Below are 19191 nucleotides of genomic sequence, written 5' to 3'. Positions count from 1 at the left end.
CAGCTGACTCGTGGTAAGCACTACTGATGCTAGCAATTTCACTCATTCACTTGACAAGTATCACATTATATCCACTCTTACCTATAGTGCATTATAGAAGTCAGTCCTCTGATGTGATAAAACCTCCTTTGAAACAGGATTCATACACAAGCACACGGGCAGCCCCAAAGGAGTTTTTAGTAAGCACCAGGCACACCTGTGGCCAACCACAGAGCCTGGTCTCCAGCAGCCCACCTGGCTAGACCTCCTTCCTGCCACCCCCTAGAGGGCATTCTGGTTCCTGGTGGAGACCACAGTAGGTACACTTACCAAGTAACTCAGGGCACTGGCCAGCTGTTTGGCAACTTTGAACTTCCACGGTGTGGTGAGGACATCACTTTTCCGGTGCATGAAGAGATCTAGAGGTCCCCCCTCCACAAACTCTTCCACCATGATATCTACAAGCACAAAAGTACGCACATCTGGGACCTTCTGTCTATCTGGGACAGTATTTTCCCTCACCCTTTGAGGAGAGCCCACTTTAATGGCTGGTACTCAGCTTGGGAGGACGCCAACATCTTAGTGAGGTACAAACACCACAGTGCTTCCACCTCTGCCCAGAGCTTCTTCCACTCTGACCCCTCAGCTTACTCACCCCACCCTCTTGGGTCCAGAACAGTGTGCAGCTTGAGGGGACAACACATAACGTTCAAGAAATGAGTGAAAGACAAATGGCACTAAATTCTATGCTATTAAGCATGAGACCTGCTCAGTACCTCATGTTTCTGAACTGTAAGAAGAGGCAAGAAGCTCAGGCAATGTGAAGGTGGCATCAGCCCCAAATTGTCATTATAGCACTCATACTCCCCACACAGGGAGCAACCTCCCCTTCCAAAGCAAATACACTTACTCTCCACGTCTCGGACACAGACGCCATAGAGGTACACGATGTGTTTGTGGGAGACCTGCCTCATCATGCTGGCTGCCTCAAAGAAAGCCTGTGGGAGAATAGGACAAGGGAATGTCAAGGGTCAGACTCCACGGCTCTGGTGCCAAAGGGGCTCTACTGAGAGGAAAGTCAATCAGTCCCACTGTCATCATCCTAGGCCTTGAAAACCTAATAGGATACAGAGCCAGGCTGGTAGCAGAGGCTAGGTGACAATTTCCCCATTGGATACTCATATCCACCACTTTCTCTTCCTTTAAACTATGGGAAATAACAATGTTTGACACTGTAGTAGAATAAACAAAAACCAAATCTCTGTCAAGACTTGGCTTTATCACTCTCTAACTGTGTGGGATCCTGGCCTTTATCTTTCTAGATAAAGGCTGTCATAGTGACAGCCTTAGACTACATCAGGGATTGTAAGAAGATTCAGCTAGAGGGTCCAGAGAACCACAAGGACCTCTAGATAGGAAACAGAGGAGAATGAGAGGGGCAGAGAGGGCACAGGCTGCTCAACCTACTTCATCTTCAGTCTTCCCTCACTTATTTTATATACCTCTTTTTCTAAGACTGTAGAAAGGAAGAAGTCTGAAGAAAGGAATTCAGACTAAATGACAAGTTTGAAAACCACCAGACCAAAAAAAGGGCAAGGGTTCTTCCTGGCTCATGACACTCCACTGGCTCCAGAACTAGAGAAGGGATGGGGTTCTGAGGAAGACACTTGCCAGAGAAATGTCCCTGTGGCTGGGGTCTAAGACTTTGAGGATGACTTTTATTCTCTTTTCTTCAGAGGTTCCTTCATCGTCCTTATAATCCACCAGAGTACCAGAGTAGATGTGTGTCCGTGTGCCTCTCCCAAGGTGCTCGCCCTGAAAGAGGAAGGAGGAGGAGGTTGGGGTGACTTCTCTCTGGGGCTGCAGTGACATGAGAGCTGAGCCAAGCACTGAGGCCCCAATGGGAACACATAGTACCAGAAGGGGCAGGGCTAGGACAAAAGAGTCTCTGCAGCTCACAGACTCTTGGAGCCTCATCCTGGTCAGGCCTCCAAAAGGAACACAAAGCTACACAGCAAAACACAAATGTGGTACTTCCCGGGCCCCAGGAGACAGTTAATTCCCAAATGGTTCCTTCCTTTCTGCCTCCAGAAACAACCTGTGGCTGAAACATAATCCTGACCAATCACAAAACTTCTAGCAGCACCACTATCAGCCTCCAATGACATCAGCCCTCAACCTTGGCCTCCAGAGTGGACTCAGAAAGGACCCCGGTGGGGCTTTACTATAGGCTGGGGAACAAAGACAGGGGCTCGTTAGTGCTGGTTCAACTGCTCACTGACCATTTAACTTAAGAAATGTTCTTTCACCACGCTCCATATCTCTGCCCACTATTATAAACGTGAAATCACGGCACTTGTTCTAGAATCAAGTGAAGAGATAGGAGTAAAGACTCCTGGTCTAGACCCTGGCATATTGTGGGGAAAAACCACCTGCTGGGCTTATGTGTTCTGTTTGTCCTCTAGATGAGGTACTTGTTCATTCATTTTCCACCCATCTACCCAGCCTGCATGTGTGTGTATGTGCATACATGCTAAGCTTTAATATCTGTGATGCATTTACATGTGGATTTGCCCAAGCAGTCCCACAGTGGGGAGGGGGTAAAGACAGAGGCAGAGACTGGAAGGGTGGGCCCTCAGTTTCCTCACTGGAAGAGGAGAACACCACCAATTAAGTGCTATGAGGACTAAATGAAATCATCACACATTATCATCTCTCTCTAAGGACCCTTCCAGTTCAAGTTTAATAATTCTGATTTAAACATTCTTATTGGAAAATCAAAATGTGATTCATAAAACTTGGGCACTTTCAAGCTACTGACATTAATCTCACAAAACCTGTAAGATGAGGTGCTATATTTCTATCATCCCACGACTCTTTCTGTAAATGCAGAAAGATTCCCTTGGAATCAGCCCTGCCCCCTAGAGGAACGTATACAATTGTTAGTCGGGTATATTAATTTGCACAAATGCCACCATTTGTCATCTGTCAAAGCAGAGTGGCAATGCATCTGCCCTGTCTCCCATATCCTGGCAAGGTTCTGTGACTATTCATTAAAGCCACATCTGTCATGAAGTGATTCATCAAGGTTCTGGGAGGTTGTGTTCCCAGAACATCCCGTAAAAGCCATATGCTTTCAGAATAATTACTCTTCCCCAGAAGGGCTGCTTTATTCCAGTGGCCAAGTCATGGCAGCAGGACTCCACAGCAACCACAGAGCCCCATGCATGCTCCACAACAGCCTCCTTCCATGCCAGTCCCTCTGCCTTGGCCGGGTACTTGATGTGCATCCTCTGCAACTCTGCTTTGACGCTGCTTTCTCCAGGAAGCCATCTTGGTCCTCTCAAGGCTAGGTGGCATGGTCCTGACAGTCCCAAATCCTGCTGTACTTCCCTACTTAGGACTTAACATCTCAGTAATGTGATTATCTACTTAAGATGCAAGAGCTGGCTCCTCCACCACACTGTGGGCCTGCCAAGGTTGCAATCATACTGGCATGCCAAAGTGCTCGGTCTGTTGGCTAGGTGAGCACTGGGAGCATGGTGGATGGCTGTGACCTGCCCAGAGGCTCGAGGGCAAGGAAAGAAGGGAGGGCTCAAGTACAATGCCAAGTTTAGACAGAAAAAAGGCCAGAGTACTGTTGCTCTGGTGATTTTAATCTCCAGCCACAGCTCCAACCCCACCAGAAGGAACAGAGAACAATAAAAACTGGCCTTTAGTGAAGAATTATCCAAAGCGAAGTGAGAGGTGGTTGTAGCTGTGGGCTTCTACTCCCTGAAAACTCTACCCGACAATTTTAGGGATTAACTTTAAAAAATAAACTAGGAAAAAAAAATAAACTAGGAACCCAACCCTATGCCTGCTGCCTTCCACCAGGTTCCCTAATAGATGTGACCCCACAATTCGCTCTCCGACACCTCCCAAGTGTTGCAGTCTCTCCCAGGCAGTCAATGGTCCTTTCCCTCCAACACTGCTGGCATGTTGTCTCCTCAGCCTCCCTGATGTGTGTGTGGCTCTGTGTTCAGGGCCTGGTGTGGGGGCATGGGACAGAAAGTAGGATTTGCCCTGGGCCTCACACCCCTAGCCAAAGCCCAAGGGCAGCTACAAGGGAAACTGGGCCTGCCTATGGCTACAGACTCTGGGCAAATGTCCCCCCAGGTGGACACTGGTCCAAGGGATCTATTTCTGAAGACAGTTCTCTTGCAGGCCAACACTGTACATCTCCTGCTCTCTTACTGCATTCTGTATTCCCCAGCTTTGCTCCCTCTGGAAGCATCAGAAAGCCTAGGAACTGAAGTTTAGTAGTGCTTTGTCACACAGCATGTAGTGGGTTAATGAGGGGCATCAGCACAGACTCCCACATGGACAGCCGATTCTCACTGCCCTGTCAGCATTCCTACCAAGTTCTCCAACTCTTCCTATCTGCTGAAGACTCACAACAGAAGGTCCTATAACCCTAGATAACCCCACAAAGCCTGATTAATCCATTTCCCTCAAAGAGAAAGTATCTCTGGGGAACCTCAGCAAGGCTGGGTAAGAATGACAGGGCAGTGGCTGAACAGCTTTAACTATGAAAGGAAAGCCTCCTTACTTTTTTTCCCGATAGGATTCCCCACACCCAGACTTCACTCCCCAAAAACCTCAGACTGCTCACTGTGGTGAGGCAGGACCAAGGTAGACCCAAGAACCTTAGCAATGACTCACTTGCACAATATCCTTCTTGAGGATCCGGTCAAAACTCAGCTGGCTCATGGGGTAGACTGGCTGCCACTCTTGGGCTTTCTTAGTAGCCACCAGCAGATTGGAGATCTCTGTGGAAGAGAGTGAAGAAGTCTGACCGGGGTAGTGAAGGTCCCAGATCCCAGTCGGTCAATGCCTGCCAAACCATGGGGCTTGCCGAAGACATATTTCTACACGTATTGGTTCAATCATTCAGTAAATGTTTACTGAGTACTTGATTTATGATCCTCCAGGAGCTTACAGACTAGTAGCAGAGCTTAAAATGGTCAAATAATCAGCCAATCAAAAGAAAAGCTCCAATTTGTGCAGCTATTCTCCAAACCAGGCCCAGGTATTCTAGGGTTGACACAGCAGGATACATTCTGATAGCAGAACTTAGAAAAGGTCTGCTTACGGAAGTGAAATTTTAATATCTGAGAAGAGAAACTCCCCACTGGCAGGGACCGTGTCTATCTCATTTCCTGCTCTATCTCCACAGCCTGGTATATAGCAGGTACTCAGGAAGTATCTGTTACATGTGTAAATGAATAGGATGTGAGCTGAAGGATGAGAGGTGAAGGGGAGGAAGAAGAAGTACCTCGGGTCTTGGAAGTGACGGGATCTCAGGCAGGATGGTCAAACAACACTGGTCTTATGCAAAAGAACAGGACAGGTAAGCCAGAGAAAAGGTCAAGCCTGAACCTCTTAGGGCTCCCAGCAATGCCTGATTCCAAGGAGGTGCTAACTAAATGTACAGATAATGAGCAGGCCAGCCCCCAAATTCTACTGATTCCAAGGGCAAACCAAACACTTTACAAAATCTGGTGAATCATGATGAACAGAGGTGGCTAATGCAATTTAGAATCCACAGAAGCCACCATGGAGCCACTTCAAGCTATGTCACTGTGGGAGAAGAAAGCACCTTCCCGATTCAGACTGGCAGTGAGAGGATTCTGGAACCCTAGAAGAAGCCTATCGATTAGCTACTGAGGACCCGGTCCCTACAGCAGGCCAAGTAACTGGAACAAAGTCTCTCAAATCCTCACTTCTCTGAAGGGTTTTCCTTTTTTTTTCAGCTCATATTTTCTGATTGCTTTCTCTTTGCCAGCCACTGTCCTAAGAACTTCACTCACACTCACATTAATTCCTTCATTCTAGGACAATTCTATGAGGTACATAGTATTTTTATCATCCTCCTTTTTATTCTCTAGGTCAGAAAACAGAGATTCAGAGTTACTAAACAGCTTGCCCCCAAGGGCAGGCAGCTAGTAAGCCCTAGAATCTGCTTTCACCCTTAAGTCACAGATGGCTCCAGTCTCTCATCTTCTCATAGCACACATGCCCTAGTGGGGGGTATAAACCTGGGAGTCAGAAACTGGATTCAGGCACAAGCCCCCCTTTGTTATTGTATCCTGGGTACCCTTTCTCCAGTCTATTTCTCCTCCATTCTGTTATCCTGATCCACTCTGTCACTTGGATAAAAGCAGATTCCAGGCAACTCAGGACTGCCCTGATGGAGAAAAGACCCAGAAAGGGCCACTTGAATGGTGTTCCCAGGGAAGGGCTGGCGCAGTAGAGCTGTTTTGAAAATTATAGAGGACTATTGGACAGCCTAGGTGGCTCAGTGGTTTAGTGCTGCCTTCAGCTCAGGGCGTGATCCTGGAGTTCTGGGATCGAGTCCCATGTCAGGCTCCCTGCATGGAGCCTGGTTCTCCTTCTACCTGTGTCTCTGGCCCCTCTGTGTGTGCATCTCTCATGAATAAATAAAATTTTAAAAAATTGTAGAGGGAGACAAAAACAGGCACCATTTATGGGCTGATGATTTGCATGGCTGTTTCAGGGAGCATGGCACTGAAGTCAACTGTGTGAGTGAGGGGGAGCTGTTCAAACTGTTTTCTCACTAGAAAAATGGGAGACAAAGTCTCTGCTGTGAGGGACAACCAAGGGCTTACTACCTTAAGTGCCTGGTGTATGGAGAGTGCTCCAAAACTGGCAGTCTTGTGGTTAAGACCATGATTACATCCTTTTTTTTTTTTTTAAGATTTTATTTATTTATTTATTTATTTATTTATTTATTTATTTATTTATTTATGAGAGAGAGAGAGAGAGAGAGAGAGAGAGAGAGAGAGAGAAAGAGAGAGAAAGCAGAGACACAGGCAGAAGGAGAAGCAGGCTCCATGCAGGGAACCCAATGTGGGACTCGATCCTGGGACTCCAGGATCATGCCCTGGGCTGAAGGCAGGCGCTAAACCACTGAGCCACCCAGGGATCCCCCCACATTATTACATCCTGGCCAGTGTCATCATCCTTGTACCAGCTGTTTGGCAATAGTCTAAGTTTTCAGTGTCAGAGCCAAAGAGTGCAGATATCAAGCCCCTAGCTCCAATTCATGGATGAAAATGTAGAAGAGTTAGTGATGGCTGAGCCAGTATCCCTTTCTTACCATGGTCACCCTCAGACTTGCAAAGGGGCAGAGGGGCTGGCTAGACAACACGCACAGAGATGTGGATTTGCTTTACTGTCACATCCACTCTGGCCACCTGCTTTTCCTTTGTTGGTTTTCCGGTTGCATTTTCAAGTGAGAAACCCAGGTTGGAATCAGACCATCAGAGCCTTGCAGTTATAAGGGCAGAAGCACTGAGGAACCCAAAATGACCCTCTCCTTAATTTTCATGATTTCACCACTTCTCTAATTTGCAGGTGGTGGAGGGAAGACAGAGGGCTTCTGATGGCCCAGAGAAGCAAGCCTCATACACAGGGCTTATTCCTCCTCCCCCTAGGTCAGGAGAACTGGTCCTTGCCCCAGAGCCTTGGGCTAATGGCTGCCCCTGCACCTTCGCATGGCGTGTGATGGGATGTATGGGAAAGATCACCAGAGCTGGAGTCAGAAGACTTGAGTTTAGTTCCCTGTTCATCCTCTACCTACTTAGGAAAATAGAATGAGGATTACAACACTCTGGCTTGTTCTGAAGAGTAAATGACTCAAAACATGGAAAACCCTCAAACAGGGCCTGGTGAAGTAATAGCAGCTGCCATCATCATCATCATCATCATCATCATCATCACTACTTGTTGCTACTATTATGATAACTACTACTGATACCACGAGCAAGGCCCTAACCATCTCTGAGCCTCCATTCCCACATCTCTAAAATAGCTACAGAGAGCTATTGTACAGATGGAATAAATGCAAATATGCATGCAAAGTGCTTGAGATTAGTAGGCACCCACCAATATGGTATCTACTGCTGTAATTGTTCACCTGACAGACATCAGTGAACACGGATTCCATGCTAGGTGTGGTGTACATTAGTCACAGGGTGTTAAGACAGATCCAGATTCTATCTTAAGAGTTTATACTCAAGTGGGAGAGACAGACACTAAACACATTCAGTGTGGAGTTCCAGGAGCCTCGTCAGAAGCCATGAGAAGGATTCAATCTGTTCCTGTGCTTCTCCTGCCACAGCTACTGGCTCCCAGATCTGCACAAGTAGGGGTGGCATCTATACCAGAGACCTCCCCGGCTAGTTCCAGCAAAGAAATCATGTCCCAGTCTCCTGTCTACCACCAGTCCTCACTACCTGTGGACGCTGTGCTCTATCTCCTCAACCTCACCCTGAGACCACTAATCCCAAGGAGAGTATAAAGTACTCCTACTACCTGGAAGGAGACTAAATAGGGTCGTTGAGCTTTAAGGTTTCAACTCACTCAGGTATCAGGGCCAAGCAGCAGATGTGTTTTCACCCTTGTGGAACATCTTCAAGCATGAAAACAAAGGCTGCAGTTACCCCCGAAGCTGTCAGGAAACCCTATCTGATCAACAAGAACGTAAGCCCTTCCTCTTTCACAGAGTGCAGTGGCAGCCTCTTACTGGGAGGCCAAAAAGTGGCTCGAACATCAAGAACCCAGGCCCCTTTGGGTTCTACTGCCGCTTCCTCTGCCCACCCATGACATAAAGGCTCACAAACCTCCTTAAAGGAACCAGATATGTCTCAGACAAAGAGACTCCTCAGAGTACCTCCCACCAGACTTCCTGGGGCCTCAGAACCACTGCACTGCCCACCCTTCCTCTGAAGCCCGATCTCTTCTTAGGAAAGAATCAGATACATTTAGGTAACACCTTGCGGTACGGGAATGTCAAAAAAAAAAAGGAAAAAACATTGGGGTAGCCTGGCACTCAAACCCCTCTGACCTTGGCCCTCAGTGAAACCTACTTCACTTCTCCAGTACTCAATTTTCTCATCTATAAGATGCGGCATTTGACCATATGATCCTAACCATCCTTCCAGTGCTTACATGTGTCTTGGAGCATCACTAAGGGGCAAAGGGGATCCCTGAGGGGACAGGGCCTAGCTCTGGCCCAGGGAGACCCACCTCGGGGCTTGGGCTGGCAGCAGCGCTTCAGCACGAAGCTGATGTTGTCCGTACGCAGGATCTGCTTCTTGAGGTGGCTCATCAGGTCCCCTAGGCTGGGGAAGCTGCGGTCTGAGCCGTGCAGGCTATAGCGGCCCTTCTGCACCTCAATCTGAAAATTCTTGAACTGTTTCTGGCCACCCAGCATCTGCCATTCAGGAAAATGACCAGAAACAATTTGTTTTCAAAGGGTCAAGCCAATGTGCCATGGGTACATAATCTGGTAACAACAGGGGAAGCTGGACAAAAGATACCTAGAACTCCATACTACCTCTGTAACATTTCTGTAAATCCATAATTATTCAAAAATAAAAAACATGATCAACAAGTAAACAGTCAAAAAAAACAAAAACAAAAACAATCAGTCAATCCAGAAGATGACACTGATCAAAGGGAGTTAACACTAGGGAGAAAACATAACTAAGTAGTGACTTCTATGACAACATCACCTTGTTTTAAACCTGTAAGATGAAATTAATTGAAAAACCAACCTCATAGGACTGCTGCTATGATTACATGACATAATAAAACACTTAGTAAGCACTTTATAAAGATTTGCAAATATAGTACACGAAATAATAATTAGTATTAACAATATTTATCCAGGAAGTCCCTCAAACTGAGCTTTTCCAGGCCGTGAATCTACTTGAGGAGAACCACCTTGGGAGGTGGCAGTCGGTGGTCTGATTTATTTTCAAGGTTCTAGGGTACCACAGAGAGGAAGTATAGGCAGAGGTTTTCCTTCACGGGCACTTTCTGTACAGAGACAAATATTTTCATGACTAAGGATGAGGGCCAGAAAGATCTACTTATGGTGTAGACCAGGACAAGTTATTTAAGATCTCAGTGTCCTGGTTTATTCACCTGTACAATGGGGATAATACCACCTACCTCACAGGGTCAGTGTAAGGTTTAAATGAAGACATGGAGGTAAAGTGTTCAGCACAGTGTCTGGTGAGCTACAATGAACAGCAGGAGTAATCATATCTAAGATCCTGTTTTCCCCAGGTAATGACACCTGGGGGACCATGCTACTGAGCTGCTGACCTTTTACAGCATAAGCTGGTCCCACTTCAGAAAGCGGCTGGGCTATCTTGTGCACCCACCCATGTTAAAAACATGAAACTTCCTTCCAAGACTGATGAATGCAGAAGACAGGCATGTTGCCCAGGAACAAACCTGACAAGTTCTGATGCACTGTGTCCATACCAGCCACAAGGCCTCACCATTCAGGAACACCCCCAGGCAGGCAGTGGCACCTAGACACTTTGCCCAGGACACCTGGCAGTGCTGGGTTCCTTCTACCATTTCCTCTTCCCTCTCTTGACAGAGTTTAGTCCCCAGGGGATCCCCAGTACTTTTCCTTCCAGCATCTGAGGTCTGTGGCCTGCTGATGTGCTTGACTTCTACCCTGAAGCTCCCCTGCCTCTCCCTGATGCCCCAGTTCTCCCAATTCACGTTAACCTAGTCAACATCAGTGAATTTATCTGGACTAACTCTGTAAAAATCATTGTCTTACAAAATATTCCATTTCCTGTATTTAAAAAAGTTGCATAAATGACAAAGGCAGTATTGTGGTCTAGTGAGGTAAGGTCAGCAATTCTGGCTTCTATCTTTGTTATCAGAATATCTCTCACATCATTCCTGACTTCCAGCTACACTAGAGTCACTACAAGTAGAGTCATCTCCACTTGTGAAAACATGAGACAGCAAGTCATCTGTTAAAATGTCTGAAGCTACCATCTGGGGAAAACTGTGTTAGTCCAGGTTACCGAGCCAGTCTTCTTGGCACCAACGTATACCAGTAAGTGCCACAGACAGGACTCTGGGCCTGTGATTTTGTCACTGAGTGTAAAACAAACCACTCCAAACAAGTGCATTAAACTTGACAAATGTTGGTCTGACTGGTTTTCTGGCCACACTTTACATTCCAGAGCCTTCATGGACCCCTGTCACGGGTCTCTTGAGGGAAGAAAGGGTCATAAAGAGGAAACATTCTGGGTCTGGCTGCTCAGGAAGTCGTCTTTTGAAGAGTGGGGTTGTCCCAGTAAGAACTGCCAGGGATTTTCTCAGAAACTCAGGCTCTTCTAGGCCCACCCCCCTAGAGTGGTACTCTCTGGAGTAGCTCCTGGGCTGGCTGCACTAAACAACCCTGTGGCCATATGACTTGGCCTGACTGACCAAGATTTTTCCTGACTGACCTCAGATTTTTCAAAGCAGGTGACAGTCATGAGAATATTGTCGAAGTCGGTACAGCTCCACCTCAGCACATACATCCCTTCCTCGCTTCCTTCTTGCCGCAACTTATTGATGGCATATTCTGTGCTAGAGGGAGAGAAAGGGAGAAAAAGTTCATACCAAGAAGAACACCCTAGAGCCCATGGGATATCCACTTCTCTGAGCTGGCTCAAGTCCTCTGGCCCCCTCACATTCCCCATCCTGGGTCCTATGAAGTCCTGTCTGAGAGGACACATGGGGCAAGCTGACATGCCAAGGAGCCTTGAGACACATCAAATCTCGAAGGTCTAGAAGAGGACTCTCCTGCTGCCCAAGGCACTGAGCCCTCCTTGTTCCTGATTTCCCCACCACATATGTGGTCTCCAGCTAGAGGCAGGAGATACTCCCCTAGAGGTGATGTGGAGCTGCCCACCATAGAGTGGGGTCCCTCTCCACCATTCCTAGGCAGCCCAACTAGAACATGAGCCTCAGGAGAGCACAAATTTGGGGCTATTCTGTTCACTGCTGTATCCCCAGTACCCAAAGCACATTTGGCTCATAGTAGCTACTCAGTAAATAAGAAATTGAATAATTAACACTGAATAAAAAACAAACAAAAAAGAATTAGATATTAATAGGGAATATGCCTGTCTTACATTCCTTTGTATCTCCAGGATCCATCGGTCCTAACACACAGAGGGCAGTGAACAGGCACTAAATAAATCTACAAGTGAGGTTACCACATGTCTTGTGAGGTGCTCACTAAGGGTCAGTGAAAGAGGACCGACATGGTCAACATGTGTAAGAAAGGCAGAGACAAACTGCTCCATGACCTGAAACAACTTCATGCCTTTGCATATGATGATCCCTCACCTAGAAGACCCTTTTCCTTAAGACCTGTCAATCTTAAAAGGAAAAAAAAAAAAAAAAAAAAGACTTGTCAATCTTCACTGATTCTTCAAAGTTTAATCTGATCTGAATGATGCCTACTCAGAAGAGGCAATGAATTCCAGCCTCCCACAGAACACGAAACATTCACTGATCCAGCAAATATTTACAGAGTGCCTATGGTATGTGCCAGCCCTTGCTATGGGTGCTGAGGAAAAGCAGTGTGCCAAACACACAGGCCCTCTGCCTCTGTGCAGCTCATTCTGGACAGCAAGGCTAGACAGACAAGCAACAAATGGACATGGAAATAAAGCAAGTCTCAGGAGATAATAAATACCACTTAGGAAAAATAAAGCAGGGATCCCTGGGTGGCTCAGCGGTTTAGTGCCTGCCTTCGGCCCAGGGCGTGATCCTGGAGTCCCGGGATCAAGTCCCAAGTCGGGCTCCCTGCATGGAGCTTGCTTTTCCTCTGCCTGTGCTGCCTCTGTCTCTGTGCCTCTCTCTCTCTCTCTCTCTCTCATGAATAAATAAATGAAATCTTAAAAAAAAAAAAAAAGAAAAAAGAAAAAAAGAAAGCAGAGTGAAGGAGCAAGGAAGTGTGGGGTGTGAAGGAGGAAAAGGTATTGTTACTTCATAGAAGGTGGCCAGGGAAGACTTCACCGATAAGGTGATATCTGAGGGAAGTGGTGGCTGTATACATTCCAGAGCAACAGCATTCTAGGCCATGGAGAAGAGCAAGAGCAAGGGCCCTGAAGCCAAACTGTGGTTGGGATATTTGAGAAATGTGCTTTATTATAATGCTCAACACCCTGCTCTGCACATCTTTGTGCATCTATCTCATGAGTCTGTGAGCCTCTCTAAGCCAGGGTTCACCCACAATAAACTAGCTGTCCTCAGGTAACTGGCATAGGGAAGAAGTGGGAACCTATCATGAGGAAGGCAGCTGAAGAGATGCTTCCCCAGATTGGTTTGGGAGGAGAGACTCAGAAGAAATACAGCAGCTGTTTTCCTCTGAAGAACAGTCCTACATAAAAGGAAGTACACTGAATCCCTATTGCTTCAAACGGCAGAAGTCAAATGAGTAGAAAGAAGTTAGAGAGAGGCAAACTTCAACTCCCTCGCAGAGAGGACCGTATGCCTGTAACTGTCAGAGCTATAATCTGCTGGCTGCCATATGCAGTACTAAATACCCCATCGCCAGAGGTATCTGAGTAAGCGCTACTAGTTCTGAGATGCAGGTGGGACAAGATGTCCACCAAAGCCCCTTCTAGCCCTCAGGCGTGGGTCACCTTGGTCACTGTTCCCACCATTTATCTGCACTTTTAGAACAAGCCGACTCAGGATGCCACTGCTTACTACAGTGAAATGGGACCCATGTCCTTTTTATCTGTTTGGCACAGCAAGGGGTTAGGAAGCATAGCATTTCTTGGTCAGCTGTGGAGAAGTGAAGGGGTTAAACTATGAGGAAACCCAAGGGGGAAGAAGGAAGGGTCTATGGCACAAACCGAGGTAAGAGATGACAGGAAGGCCTGACCAGTGGATAGGAGTGATGGAAAAGAGGGCACCAAATAAGTCCTAAACAACACATTCAACCAGCCCCCACCTAAACAACTGATGACACCTGTGTCTGAGAAGGTCACACTCCCCACCACTAAAATGTGGTTCTCTTCACACTAAGGGCAACCGAAAAGGTGCCAGAACCAACCAGATTGGACCGTGACAACCATTCTGTATGTTGTGGACGATCAATGGGGGAGCCACATCAGTGCAGAGGTAATGATGGGCATCTGCTGTGAGCCGGAAGTAGCCGTCTACCAGGGACACAAAGGACAAGGCCTCCTCATGGGATGAGAGCTTCAGTTCCTGGCAAGAGAGAAGACACGCCCATGGTTATATCACATGCTGACCACCTCAGGCACCTGGCTTTATGAGGAGGTACACAGTGAGAAGATATTTAAAACACAATGCAGAACGCATGACCTCAAAGGTAACTGTACACCCCTTGCATTTATACACGATTTTGACTGTTCATCATATGTTTCTTGTCTATTATCTCCCAACTATCAGATGAGGTATGATGTGTTTGTGTGGGAGAAAGGGTAGAAGAGGCAGCTGTGGCAGGCAGACCTATGGAGAGGCTCCCACTGGAGTCCAGAAGGAGGAGCAAGTCTGCATCTCAGGCACAGTGATAAAAGTGGAGGTTAAAAAAAAAAGTGGAGAGAGTAGGAGCAGAGTGCATGCAAGTGGAACCCTGGCTTTGCACTAAGCAATGACTGACTCAGCATCATTACCATTTTATAGAAAAGGAAACAGAGGCACAGGGGCTTCATCTCATCAGAGTTGGTCTAGAAGGTGAAACGCCCAGATTTTAATCCAGGAATGGTCCCCCAGATAATGATGAGTTTGCTAGATTAAGTCCAGAGACCTCTGAGGGTTTGGAAGCAGGCAGAGAATCTTACCCAAGTGGAAGAGCAAAGGCAAAAATGAGAGGATGAGAGAGGAAACTTCTACAGAAAGAAGGTTTTCAAAAAAACACCTGGAGGTAAAGACAGGCAATTTTTTTTTTTTTGGTCTTGATCATACAGCCCTGAACAAAAATTGCCCATCTAAGAGGATCCATGGGCTTAACCAGGAACATCTCCTGGTGAAGAAGGGTATGGAAAGCCATTTAGAGTTTTGACTCAGAAGAACATTAAGCACCACCAGAGCCTTCTGAGGGCAAAATGATATGTGAGCATAAGACTCTGTCTATAGTACTAGAGAAAGGACAGGCTGATGGCAGAGAAAAACAGAGACAAGAAAAATCAGTCAAAAGGAGAGGGATAAATAGAAGCAACTAGAAAGGATGGAAGTAAGTGGAGCTAATGACAGTTAGCTATCTTGCCAAAGGAAAAGTCAGCTGTGGACTTGTGAACCAAGGACGCAAAGGCCACCACAGAGACAGTTATACAGTAAGAAGACTCTGTGCTAAGCATGCCTCCTTGCATCCACCTGCAGATCCCAAAAGAGCAAATCCCCAAAGAGCAAATTCAAAATAGTCTGGTTTGGGCAGCCCTTCACCCAATCATGTAAAAAAGCAAGACCAAGCACTTAAGTTCCCCAGAACAGAAGTGTGAATGGAAATGGGAGATGTCAAGAAGAGGCAGAGAGAAGAGATAAATCAAGATATAATTTGATAACATGCTGGGATCATGCCTTCCTGAAAGACCAGTGGCCAAAGTACCACCTGATCAAAGGGCTTGGAAATTCCATGGCTGGGAAGGGGCAGGGGAATGAGATAAAGAAGAGAGGGCATCATGTGTCAATCCACAGGTTCTGGAGTCAGTTTATGTGAGCTGAAATCTCTGCATCTCCACTTGCTATTACAGTTAAGCACTTGTAATCATTTTATAGGTCACAAACTGTCCCATATTGGCAATTTCAAATGATTTACCTAAGAGCTGTGTGACACCGGGCAAGTTACCTAAGCTTTTTGTGCCTCAGTTTCCTCCTCTGTAAAATGAAGATGATAATAATACACCCACTTCTAGGGTCAACGAAAATGGAAAAAGTTTATATTTGTAATGCATTTAGAACAGGAAGCGCCTGGCAGGTAGTAAGAGATAGTGTTTGTAAAGAAAAATGAAGTCCTGGGGAGATCGAGTATTTATTTCTGTCTTCCTCCTGCTCCTTTCACAGCATTGCAGCTGGCAAAGACTTGCCAGACCATGTGGTCCAAGTGGGCTCTTAGGTGACAGGTGTGCCAACTGGGTGCCAGGACAGGTAGGGGCAGGCTCACAAACACTGTACTCAGCTGGCTGCTGCTATTCTTCCTCTGCTACCCATCTTCAGGGTTTGACTGTGTTGAAGAGCCAGATCACGGATGTGCCAAGCTCTTCCTCACTGCGGTCCCTGAGGAAGAGAATGCTTTGGAGCTGGAGCTGCCACTTTTTCTCACTCTGTCACCCTATACAAGTGTCTACATTTGTCCATAATCTGATTTCCCCACTGGAAATAGAGCCAAAATGCCTACATCTAAGATTCTTGTAAAGACTAAATAAGTAAGATCCTGCAGACGCAGCATATAATCTGGCACTATCTCTATGATATGTTAAAAAAAAAATAGCACTTCTTTTGACCTTCTCCTTCCCTCCATTCTCCATCTTCCCACTAACATCTTCCTGGACGCTTTTATTTCTCCCTTCACTTTATTTTTCACTACAGTTTCCAAATGAAATTAATTTATGTTTATTGTTAAAAGAGGGGAGGTTAGGAGAATAAAAAATTTAAATCATTCATAATCTCACCAAAAATAACAGTTGGACTATTTTATTTTTCTAACAGCATGTGTATCTATGTGTATACCTTTTTAAAATGTCTTGAACAAAATCGGTACTGTTCTATAGAGTTTTGTATTCTTTTTTCCACTTATAAAGCATTTTTCCAGATTATTAAAAAAATTAGCAATTTATTTATAGAATATTTTACTACTTGGGTGAATTGTGATTAATTTTCCCATTCTCCTATTATTGTATACTTAGGTAATTTTCAGTATTTTTACACTGTAAATTCCATTGGGACAAACATACTCATTCACAGACCACTGGCTTTATCTCTCACTGTTTCTGGAAAACAGCCCTAAGTTCCCAAATGGAGGGACATATAAATATTTTCAAGGCTTTTATTACGTGCTGCCAAACTGCTGTCTAAAAGGTAAAAAAGGCAACGTACTCTAGATTAACAGGGTGACCATCTGTTCTAAACCAGATCACCACATTCATTCCCAATACTGTTATCCTTTTGACACAGTTTTTGCCAAATTTGGGGCAAAACGTGGTATTTCCCTGGTGCTAACTACCTTTACTCTGCGTGCCCTGCCTCAGCTACCCATCTTCTCCATGTGCTGTCAGCCATGACTTCCCCAACAAAAAACATATTTATTTTGGCAATGTTTCTACTTCCCCTGCTAAAGCTGGCCTGCCTGTCTAGATTATATCCTTAAGTGATACTGAAAAAGAGGAAGTGAGATTGAACACCCCCCTTCCTCTGTCCAAGAGTCACTTGGGTGTGCCTGACACCATAACGAGGACTGCCACTGTGGCTACAGCCACCAGCCTAACAGTTGGCTGAAGTGCAAAGCAGGGCTTCCCACCGACCTCATCCCAATTGAATGCTTCATCTCAGCAGAGAGGCTAAAGTCATCCCTGAGGGAAAATGCTAACTTTCACCAATCTTTTCCTTCAAATCCACTAACCCTTGTGAATTAAATATTTATTCTAAGATGTCTCAAGGAGGGCAGCAAACCCTGATGGAGATACACATTTACAAGACCCAAGAAAGGCACTGTAACATACCAGTGTAACTCAAAAATCAGCACTGATAATGTCAATGTCAGCAAGAGGGATTTCTGGCTTAAGAAGGAAAGAGAGACAATCATCAGATTTTTCTCTTTGGAACAGGAACTCTGCAAAGCATGTGCTGCATCACTGTCCTCAGCAAAGTCACCCTCTTGTCACCAGATCCAGACAGGATTGCTTCCAGAGCAAACCTACCATTTTTTTGTTGTCCTGCTTATTGATGCTGACCACAGACTCCTTTATTACAATGTGTGTGATTTCAGGGAAGTAAGAAAAATTGTTCCACTCTTCCCGGATTTTGTTTTTCTCCTCGTCCTTCTTGTGTTTATTTTCCAGTTTTTTCCGTTTGAGTTTGTTTTTTTCCTTTTCAACAGGAACAACCTGATAAGATATATAAAAGTACTAGAGTTAAGTTGGCTTTCTCATTTTCTATTAGTAAAAAAAGGGTCAGTGCTTCTGGAAAACTAAAGCAGGGCCTACATTCAAGGATAAGAAAGCCAGCCTGCCTGGATTTACACAGGCATTGGGAGAGGTGCCAAATGTGGGCTGAGGATTGCAGTTTGGGCTCCAAACAGGGAATCTTGGGATTTTATACCTGGGTGGGGCCTTACTGAGCACACTAACTAAACTTATCACATAATCTATAATGTACAAGTAAACAGAGAGGGAAATAACTGCCTACTAGACAGGGATCTACCATCAGGTCCTCTCCCTTCCCGATTCATACATGTTACGTTTCAACACAGGCAAGGAACACGTTCTTCTTAAATGTGACTGGACAGAACTTGAATCTACCACCAATTATCTGGACTTCCTAACGATATTCTAGTTGAAACTTTCAAAAGGAGATGAATCCTCTGCTTGAATAATCCGCTAGGTATTCACTAGTCAGGTCGTCAATTTGAGCCTCCATTTCCCTGTCCATAAAACAGATTACATTTCACAAGGTTCTTTGAGGATTAGATACGTTCTTATTAACAGTGTACCTATTCTGTAGAAAAAAAGCAGTTGATGTTAGACATTGGTATTTTAGCATGAATAAAATTGAGAGAAAATAAATCTGTTACTTTAATATTATTATTGATAATCATGACGGCAGTTATAATTATTTTTGAACATTTATTATTTGCTGGGCTCTCTGTCGCCATTCAGCTCTCTTAGCAACTCCATGAGGCAGATACAGTAAGTATCTCCATTTTACAACTGATACAGGGGAAATAACCCCCTAAAGCTATAGAACTATAAACAGTGGAGCCAGGATCTGAACCAGGTCCAATTAGGTTTCAAACCCATGCTTTTAAACCACTCTGGCTCCATTGCCTCATCCAACAAACACTTCAAAAAAGCGCTTTAAGTTGCAAAATCAATTACCCTAGTTCATGGAGCCAGAAACCAAAGTTCAATTCTTGACACAATCACTTATTAGCTGGTTATGACTCTGGGCAAGTTTCTTAACTTCTCTGTGCCTCTTTGTGTTCATCTATAAAATAAGAATAATGGTAGTACTCCCCTCAGGGCTTCTTTTTAGGAATAAATGAGTAATACACGTAAAATGCTTAGAAAAGTACCTGGTAAGTGCTCAGTAAGTGCCTGTTATTATTATTCTGTTATTATATATTATATAAACAAACTACTGTTA

At 45.4% G+C, this 19191-nt stretch overlaps 1 protein-coding gene across 2 annotated transcripts in view; it reads right to left on the bottom strand.

Annotated features, from left to right (window-relative positions):
* Positions 1–19191, bottom strand: part of JAK1 (Janus kinase 1) — a 125819-nt gene that overhangs the window by 10440 nt on the left and 96188 nt on the right. For both annotated transcript variants that reach the window (XM_041769964.1, XM_041769965.1), the window contains exons 8-15: positions 17748–17933; positions 13922–14079; positions 11313–11436; positions 9073–9259; positions 4684–4790; positions 1651–1794; positions 890–977; positions 310–437 (exon numbers count right to left, since the gene is read on the bottom strand). In XM_041769964.1, the coding sequence (XP_041625898.1) occupies positions 310–437; positions 890–977; positions 1651–1794; positions 4684–4790; positions 9073–9259; positions 11313–11436; positions 13922–14079; positions 17748–17933 (1122 nt within the window). The remainder of the gene's footprint in view (positions 1–309; positions 438–889; positions 978–1650; positions 1795–4683; positions 4791–9072; positions 9260–11312; positions 11437–13921; positions 14080–17747; positions 17934–19191) is intronic.

The sequence above is a fragment of the Vulpes lagopus genome, chromosome 10 (genome assembly GCF_018345385.1).
Source record: "Vulpes lagopus strain Blue_001 chromosome 10, ASM1834538v1, whole genome shotgun sequence".
Taxonomy (NCBI): domain Eukaryota; kingdom Metazoa; phylum Chordata; class Mammalia; order Carnivora; family Canidae; genus Vulpes; species Vulpes lagopus.
Note: the sequence above shows the minus strand (reverse complement) of the source record. Positions and strands in the feature narration are given on the sequence as shown.